The sequence below is a fragment of the Tupaia chinensis genome, unplaced genomic scaffold, assembly GCF_000334495.1.
Source record: "Tupaia chinensis unplaced genomic scaffold, TupChi_1.0 Scaffold149184_1, whole genome shotgun sequence".
Classification (NCBI taxonomy): domain Eukaryota; kingdom Metazoa; phylum Chordata; class Mammalia; order Scandentia; family Tupaiidae; genus Tupaia; species Tupaia belangeri.
The window spans coordinates 1667042-1676372 of NW_006209032.1; the positions used below are offsets into that span (position 1 = coordinate 1667042).

Genomic DNA, 9331 nt, shown 5'->3' on the forward strand with positions numbered 1-9331 from the left:
CCCCGGACTGGCCCAGGGGATGGCGCCCTAGAGAATGCGTGGCACCATCTGGATTGTCAGCGTCCCGCACCTAGCTGCCGCGACCCGCACAGGTCCATCCGGGAGTCTTAAACCGGACCCACTTCCTGCTTCTAGGACGAGGACGGGAACCTTCTAAACCACTCACTTATGGAGGGGAGGGGTGGACACACACCAGAGCTACGCAGGATGCAGAGGCAGGGACTCACTGCATGGCAGGTGTGAAGACGCCCCGATTGGCCGGCAGGTGACATGGTGGTTAAGGTGCCAGACTCCCACATGGCCAACTGTAGTTCAAGTCCCAAACCTGGCAACTTGAAACTCATGTTTGTGTGCAAGCTCAAAATCCTGAGAGGGAGAGGAGAAGGGATTGCAGTGTGGCCATGCCCCAGAGTGGGGGGGGGTGATTTGTCACTCTGTCTCTCTGGCATGCACATATGTCCTATAGCCAAAAAAAAAAAAAAATTAAAAAAAAAAATGGGACTCTGATTTAAATGTCTGCCTCTTACTAAAAGCATGAGGTTGAGCGGCGACTTCTCGCGGCTTCGTATCACAGTTCATGACACAGTGAGAATTCTGCCCAGGACACTGTAAGAGCTCAAAAGTGATCAACTGTCGTGAAAATGACCCTGCCAATCTTGTGCAATGCAGAGGAGACAGAAGAGTGATAGTTTCCCTTCCAGACTTTAGCCTTCTTACAAATTGTTGAGTCTAGGGTCGGCCAGTAGTGTGGAGGTTAGAGTGGCTGGTCCCATATGGCCAACTCTGTGGGGTTCGAGTGCCAGGCACAGTGGCTTGGAAAACATGCTGGGTGCGTGTGCTTACAGACCTAAAAACCAAGACGGGAACAGAGAGGGGATCGTGGAGTGGCCATCCCCCAGGGGGCAGGGGGATTTCTCACTTGCCCCTTCGTGGCTCAGACCAGACTCACCTCCTGCACATCCCAGACGTACAGCAGGCGGTTAGAAGACACCGTGCAAAGGACGGACTTCTCTTTGCCGTCCATGGTGAGGCCATTTTCAGAGAGATACTCCATGGGGCCCAAGAATCCTGAAGAAAACAGAAAACCCACCCGGTCGTCAGATAGCTCAGAGAGGGTGGAAACCAAAGGCGTAGCTTCCCTGTCCCCTCTAGGGAAGGCTTGGGGACCGTTACGGGAGGAGGACAGTGGGGCTCCAATCTGGGCTCTCCTTGCAGACTGGCTATTTGGGGACTGTTGGCCAGCTTGTTCTTTGTCTTTAATCTCAGTCTTCGTGGATATAAAATGGTCATAAAGGGACCAGCGGATAACGTAATGGTTACGTCACTGGACTCCCATGTAGTCGACCACAGTTTGAGTCCTGAACCTGGCAGTGTAAAACTCACACCGTGTGTATGTGTGTGTGCCCAAGATCCCGAGAGGAGAATGGAGGAGAAGGGGTTGTGGTGTGGCCATCCCCCCTGGGTGATGTCTCGCTTTTTATCTGTCTCTCTGGTGAACACATGCACCCTATAGCAAAAATCTCTCTTTAAAAGTATAGGAGGGGGCCAGCAGGTGGTGTAGTGGTTAAAGGTGCTGGATTCCCACATGGCCGACTGTGGTTCGAGTCCCAGACCTGGGGGCTTCTCACTCTCTGTCTCTCACTTATTCACTCACTCTGTCCCTCTCTGGTCAAACTGAGGTAAATAAATTTAAGTAAAAATAAATATTTTTAAAAAGAGGGGGTATAAAAAATTAGAGTGCTGTCCTGAGATTTATTTTTTCTCTTCTTTTTAGAATTTTCCTATAGGGTGTGTTTGCTTGCTGGAGAGACAGAGAGGGAAAGCGAGCAATCGCCCTCTAGGAAGATGGCCATGCTGCGATCTCTTCTCCTCCACTCCTCCTGGGATTTTGGGCACGCGCGCGCCTGCCTGGGTTATCAAGCTGCCAGGGCCAGGACATGAACCACGGCCAGCCACGGGGGTCTAGGGCTGTAACTACACCACCACCTGCTGGCCCCTCTGTGAGCAGCAGAGCCTCTGTGGCTTAGGAAGTACCCATTACCCCCCTCCCAGAGTTCTATGGTAGGAGGGATGGGAAGCCTTTGCAGAAGGGAACGGCAGGGCCTAGCTGCATGCCGGGGGAAGCTCCCTCTGCTGTCTCCCTTCGGCTCTGTCCGGAGTCAGAGGAGGCAGGGGCTAGTCGCGTGGCTACCCGAGTAGCTCCGTCCTGTTGAACCTGCCCCTTGCCCTTCGCTGAGTGAGAACAGACTGAACACTGGGGCGGGGGTTGAGTGGGCTTCCGAAAACAAGCGTACCATGCCGGGGCGCCCACCCGTACCAAGGTTCCCGCTCGCTTCTTTGCAGACGAAGTCCTCCGGCTGGGACAACGTCAGCCGCCGCTCCTGCTTTCTCTGGTGGAAGAACAACTGCTTCCATGTCCACGTGTCTAGGCGCTGGTGCACGGCGCTGCAGAAGCTCCACCTCTTCAGGCACAGCGTTCTGGAAACGGAGCCGCGGTCCCGTCAGCCAGCCCCGGGGGCTCCCCTCCTCGGAGCCACCCCGTGAGCCTTCGTGTGCTCCCACCTTCCTGTGTGCGCGCCACCACGCAGCCGCACACGGGCCTGGTGCGTGTGCAGGTGCACACCCCTTCCCGCCGTGCCCTGCCCTTCCCTGCTCACCTCCACAGGTGGTCACGCTCTGCGACCTTATTCCAATACTACCGGAGAGAGAGGAGGAGACAGATATGCAATCAGTACCCGGCGCTGGGTCACTCCTCCCGGGAGCTGGGCCCATCAGGGCGGCCAGACGACCCTAGCTCTCCTACCGCCCACCTGCGGGTACCCCTCTGATGAGGCCCTCAGGATCCCCATGGGAGGACAGAGGAACAAGCACCGATTTCCCAGGACGTGCGAGGGAGCCTCATCAACCAGCCAGTTGGTGTGGCCCCCCTGGGTGTCAGGCCACCCTTTTCCCTTTCATTAGGGTTTTTTGCCAGAGGGCATGTGCACTCACTGGAGAGACAGAGACAGAAAGTGAGAAGCCACCCGCCCCCGGGGGGATGGCCACACCGCAGTCCCTTCTCCTCCATTCTCATCTCAGAATTTTGGGCACACACACACGCACATGCGCCTGGAGTGAGTTTCAAACTGCTGGGTACAGGACTCAAACCGCAGTCAGCTATGTGGGAGTCTAGCACCTTAACCACTACGCCATCTGCTGGCCCCCAGGCTGTGCTTTTCATTTAACAGGATATGAGGCCTTCAGAGGGGATGATGCAAACCCTTGAGCTCTTGGCTTATTACTCTGCTATTCTGCAAATTAGTGCTCAAACAGGCCCAGAGACGTGATCGAGTCCCAGGGACGCTGGTGCAGCCGAGGTGACCGGCTGAGTCTGAGCGAGGTCAGTCTCAAGAGCAAAGGGCGGCCATGTGGGGGTGAGGCTGAGCCAGCCAGGGTCCCGCGGCTGGGGTGGGAGGTGAGAGGAGGCGGGTGCCAGGACCGCGGGAGCGTGCTGGCAGGGGCAGTGGGTGAAGCCCTACCTTGCTGACTTGGGAAGCCTGCAGCAGGCTGTGTGCGTCCAGGAAGGAGAAGATGCGCACTAGCACCACTTCGGGCAGCTGGGACCCCATCTCACGCGGCCGAAGCCACGCCTCGCTTCTTCCTCCTCTGCGGGTTGCTCTGAATTTAAAGGCTTGGCCAGATGGGCAGCACCCGGAAGGACTCCCACCGTGGCTCACCTGGCCCTGTCAGAAACCGGCTGCAGGTGTGGGACTTGCCCCGCCCTCTGCTCCGGCCTCCCACCTGCACTCACTGTCGGCGTGTTGGGGGGCTCACGCCTTCTCTGCACTGGGAGCTGGAGGGGAAGGGCCTGGGGTGGGCGCAGCTGCCGCTGGACTTGTCGGGACTCCCTGAGAAATGCCACGCCGACACACGCACCTTGTCCGAGTCAAGTCTCTACGTGACACTCTCCTAAGTCCCAAATTACTGAGATGCGGAATCTGTCTCTTTCTCTCTTGGGCTAAGCTCTCCTGTAATTACGCTGGTGTCTGCTACCCTCACCTGCCTCCAGCCTGTGGGTCCCTGTGTTTACACACTCCTGAGCTAAATTAATACCGAAAGTAAGCCAGGCAAGAGTGAAGGCGTTTGCACATCGACGGCTCGTGCTGATACACAAAATTCACGAAGCCACTCTCACGAAAGCGCTGGGTGCTAGAATGACGGCCACCTGGGTGGGCCCTCCACGAAACAGCGTCTTCTGCACCAGCTGACAATCACACAGCGAAGGTCAGGTGAAGAGGGGCAGCGTGCAAACTGTCAGCTCTCCAGACACGCCTTGGTACCATCCGGTGGAGGGAGAGCATGGAGAAATGGCTAACAAGAACTTAACTTCGTGGGAACCAGCGTAATGGCTATGTCGCTGGACTCCCACGTAGTCGACCGCAGTTCACGTCCCGGTCCCGGTAGCTTACAACTCACGCTGGGCGCGTGTGCGAGTGTGCCCAAGATCCCAAGAGGAGAATGGAGAAGGGATTGCCGCGTGGCCATCCCCTCTGGGGGGTGATTTCTCGCTTTCTGTCTCTCTGTCTCTCTCTGTCTGGCAAGCGCACGTGCCCTATAGCGAAAACCTCTCAAAAAAAAAAAAAAAAAGAAAGAAAGAACTTAACTTCGCAACAACAGCATCATGTTTAGATTGGACGCACACCTAAACGGAATTTCGTGGCTAGATCTCCAAGATGTGCCATCCAGGGAAAAATATTGGGGCTGGCAGGTGGTGTGGTGATTGGGGCATGGGATTCCCACATGGCCAAGATCGGTTCGAGTCCTGGACCTGGTGGCTTGCTTTCTCACTTTGCCCCTCTTTCTCTGTGTCCCTCTCTGGTCAAATTAAAAAATAATAATATGAAATAAAATCACTCAAAAAAAGAAAAAAGTTGTATATCAATATATGCATTTTATTTGCAGATATAAAAAGGAAAATAATGAAAAAGAATACATGTCTACATGTCTGTGTGACCATCGCATGTCTGTAGTCGGTACATAAACCCGGGGGCAGGATATTGATGGGGGGAGGCCATGCATGTGCCAGGGCCGGGGTTAGGCAGGGACTCATACTTTCTGTTCAGTTTTGCTGTGAACCTAAAACTACCATGAAAAGGTTGACTTAAAAACAGCCTAACCAGGGACGAGCAGGTGCCATAGTGGCTAAGGTGTTGGACTCCCACACGGTCGACTGCGGTTTGAGTCCCGGGCCTGGCGGTTTGAAACTCATGCCACGTGTGTGTGCATGTGTGCCCAAGATCCCAAGAGGAGAAGGGGTTGCTGCCTGACTATCCCCCTGGGGGCGATTTCTCACTTTATCTCTCCAGCAAATGCACATTCCCCGTAGCATACAGCATGACCGAGAGGATAGGAAGGATGAAGAGAGAAGAGTGGTGAGAACAGGGAGGAGGCCTGTGAGTGGCCCGGCCATACTCGCGTCATTTACTGCGACGTGCCATGGGGCCCGTGTGCTCACTAGAGAGGCACACAGAGGGAGACAGAGGGAAAGTGAGAAAGCACCCCGGGGGAATGGCCACACTGCAACCTCTTCTCCATTCTCCTCTCAGGATTTTTGGCACGCACACACCCTCCTGGAGTGTTTGGCAATGAACCAGCCAGTCTTGTGTGTGGGAGCAGCTACCTCAACCACCATTCCAACAGGTGGCCCATGAAATGAATAAATGAACCAAAAGAAGGGAAGAGACGGCAAGGGCACTGCTGAAGAGCCGGCGGGGCAGAAGCGCTCCCGAAGCCCTGCTCCAGGCCATGCAGACGCCCTCCCGCCCTGGCGTGAGTCCTGAGGAGTCCTTCCTTTTCCTTTTTTGGGTTTTTGCCACAGGGCGTGTGCACTCACTGGAGAGAGACGAGAGGGAAAGTGAGACCATCCCCTGGGGCACGGCCATGCAGCTATGCCTTCTCCTCCACTCTCCTCTTGGGATTCCGGGCACGCGCGCGCGCACACATGCCTGGTGTGAGTTTCAGACCCAGGCAGGCCATGTGGAGTCTAGCTCCTTAACTACCACACCACCTGCTGGCTCAGTCCTCAAGAGCCTTTAAGAGAGAGCAGCCTGGTGGTTAAGTCCTCTGGCTCCCACGTGACCAACCACATGGTTCGAGTGTCCTGGACCAGGCTGTTTGAGAAACACACCAGCTCGTTGGGGTTGGCAGGTGGCATGGGGGTTAAGGTGCTGGGCTCCCACATGGCCCACCATGGTTCGAGTCTCAGACCTGGAGGCTTGCTCTCTCACTTTTTCTCTCTCCTTTCATCACATTAAAAAAACAAACACCAGCTCATGTACGTGCCCAAAATCCCAAAAAGTGGGGGAGATGGAGGAGAAGGAACTGAGGTGTGGCCATGCCCCTCGGGGGGTGCTTTCTCTCTCTCTCTCTCTCTGGCTAGTACAAAAGGAACAACCCGGCAGGTGTCCTGACCTGCCACTGTGCCCTGTACAGCCTGCCAGGATTTGACACTCAGCGAGCGCGCCCCCTGGTGTTTGAGTATTGCAACTGACTGAGACCCACCCCGCAAATGGCCCCTGGGGTCCCATGTGCTCTTCCCCAGGCGTCCCATCATGGGATGGGTCTGGAGAGAAAACACCAATAAAGTGGGCACTGCCTGGCAACCACCCGTCCTCACATGGAAGCAGGACACCCAGGAGAGGAGATTCAGAATCCAGGGAACCTCCTGTCTGCACAGGACGCTGGCCACTCACCCCCAGGGGCAGCTAGACAGACGTGGAATCTGGGCAGCACTGTGGGTTCCCGTGGACCTCAGGACACTGGGGCTCCTGAGGACTCCACATGGCTAACTGCAGTTCGAGTCTTGGACCTGGTGGCTTGAAAATCATGCCAGGCATGTGCGTGTGTGTGTGTGTGTGTGTGTGTGTGTGTGTGCCCAAGGTCCCGGGAAGAGAACGGAGGAGGAGGGATTGTGGCCATCTCTTCGTGGGGGCGATTTCTCTATTTCCCTCTCTCTGTTTCTCTCTGGCAACTGCATAAAAAACTCTGTTTCTCTCTGGCAAATGCATGCATCCTATGGCAAAAACGTTTTAAAAATCGCGCGAGAGGAAAAAGCCCTGCCCACAGGCAGAGCTGCGGGCTGTGCTGCTCGCCCTGGAAGCCCCTGTCCCCCACAATAACGTGCCCGCTCCATTTTCACCAGCTGGTGGCCAGGAACCAAGGGCGGCCCGGCACCTGGAATGGGACAACTGGAAGGCCAGTCCCCAACCTGCAGGGACAAACACAACGCCTGGCGCATTGCACAGGGCCACGCTCTGTTCACGGCCCACGGGCGCCCACGGGAATGTCCATGGGACCAGCAAGCTGGGTGACTCCACACCGCCGGGAAGGGCCACAGCTGCCCGGACACACGTGAGCACTGCTCCCTGTCCCCAGGTCAGAGCCTCTATTGTCGCGAGAGGCAGGGCAGACACGCCTGATCGCCCTCCCAGGGCGTGTGACACCAGGACTGCAGTGGGCAGAGGCCGGTACACTGGGCCTGGTGGGCCTGGCAGATGGACGTGCAGACTCCTCCTTCTCCCAGGAGGACGCTGGGTGTGGACGCGGCGTGGCCCTGAACCCTCTTGTTCTCGGTGCCCTGAGACACCCTGGAGACGCGGCTGCATTTGATCCCCATGAACACCTCTGGCCAGAGCCCGGAGTGCCGGTGGGGTACAGCCCTCAGGGTGTTCAGGGACACCCCACACCCCTCCCGCCCACCACAGATGACACGGACTGACAGGACGAAAGGGAGGACGTTGGGCTGCAGTCGCCGCGACTCTCCGGGAGGGAAGCACTCTCCGTGAACGCTGACTTAGGCTGCGGGGGCTGGAGCGAAAGAAGCCCACACGGGCTGGCAGAGACCCCCAGAACTGGCCTTCCTCACTGTCCCTCCCACCTCCCTGCCGACAGCTCCTGCGCTTGGCTTATTTATTTATTAAAGAGTTGCCAAGAACTGCTAGACAAAAGGGGGAGGAGACCCCCCAGCCCCCGAGAGTGGGAGCTGCAGTGGATTTTGGGAAGGGTAGACACAGAGACGCCCAAGCGGAGGGAAGCGGGGGTCGGGCGGGCCCGTCTGGAGAATGTGGCCCTGAGCCTGGCCCAGGCTTCCCTCTCACAGGACAGTTGGGGAGGGAGCAGCGGAAACCAATGGAGCATCTCGCGGCCCTGGGTCCGAGGAAGCCCCACCCGCCTTCCCCAGGCCGAAGCGGTGTCCTTTAACCTCGCGCCTGGGCCCTAGTGAGAGCCTTGCTCGGCTGTCTTTAAAGGTCACTGTTACTTAGCTCAGCTTTGGCCACTGCCCACAGAGGATGATTCATTTTTTAAATGTATTATTACTAGTATTTTTAAATGTGCTATAGAGCATGTGCATTCCCCAGAGAGAGAGACAGAGATGAAGAGAGCAGGAAAGTGAGAAAGTCAGCTGTCAAGTCTGGGACTCGAACCACGATCAGCCATGTGGGAGTCCAGCGCTCCAGCCACCATGTGGGCCACCGACTGGCCCCAGGACAAGGGATTTTAAAGGCCAAATCACACTGACCGCGTGGCTGTGAGGGGAGCAAGCCCACTGGTGAAGGGACACCTTGCGTCCTGGGAGTCAGAGGAGGGCTGGGGCCATTGGAGTCTTTTTTTTTTTTTTTTGCTAGAGGGCACACGTGCCCCTGGAGAGGTGCAAGAGGGAGAAAAAGAGGAAAAGTGAGAAAGGACCTGGAAGGATGGCCACGCCACAGCCCCCGCCCCCATCCTCCTCTCAGCGTTTTGGCACACACATGCACCCACCTGTAGCCCGCCACCGTGTTTTTGAGCTGTTGGCCCTGGGACTTGAACCGTGGTTGACCCTGTTGTTCAGCGCCTTAACCACGATGCACCTGTTGCCCCCACACTTGGTTCTAAGTTTTGTTATAACATCCAATATATTTTCCTTTAGAGTTCGGAACATTTCACAGGGTTCCCGACGGGGAGGGCGGAGTAGGACAGTGTCTGAGACTTGGGGTGTGACCACGGTGCAAGTCGGGGTTCTCCAGAGAAACACGGGCATCAGGGTTGTATCTGGACGCCCAGAGGGGACTTGGAGATCTGGCTCAGGCCATTACGTGGCTGTGAGGCCCCAGCAGGCCGGCCGTCCTCCCGCTGGAGCCCCGGGCACACGGGCGCATGGCGCAGTCCACTCTGAGGGCCTCGGCAGCCGGGACGCTGGTGGCGCAGCTCACAGTCCACGCATGAGAGCGTGAGAACCCGAGGAGGCCCCAGGCAGTCCTGGCGTCCAGAGATGGCGAGCCTCCAGTTATGGCGCCATAGCGGCAGGGGGGGGGGC

At 56.9% G+C, this 9331-nt stretch overlaps 1 protein-coding gene across 1 annotated transcript in view; it reads right to left on the reverse strand.

The window, feature by feature from the left end:
* The window catches only part of FBXW12 (F-box and WD repeat domain containing 12), a 12357-nt gene extending 8733 nt beyond the window's left edge, over positions 1–3624 (reverse strand). Inside the window, exons 1-4 of the mRNA XM_006171008.1 lie at positions 3519–3624; positions 2658–2695; positions 2318–2478; positions 950–1068 (exon numbers count right to left, since the gene is read on the reverse strand). Of these exons, the coding sequence (XP_006171070.1) occupies positions 950–1068; positions 2318–2478; positions 2658–2695; positions 3519–3608 (408 nt within the window). The 5' untranslated portion in view covers positions 3609–3624. The remainder of the gene's footprint in view (positions 1–949; positions 1069–2317; positions 2479–2657; positions 2696–3518) is intronic.
* Between the last annotated feature and the right edge of the window lie 5707 nt (positions 3625–9331).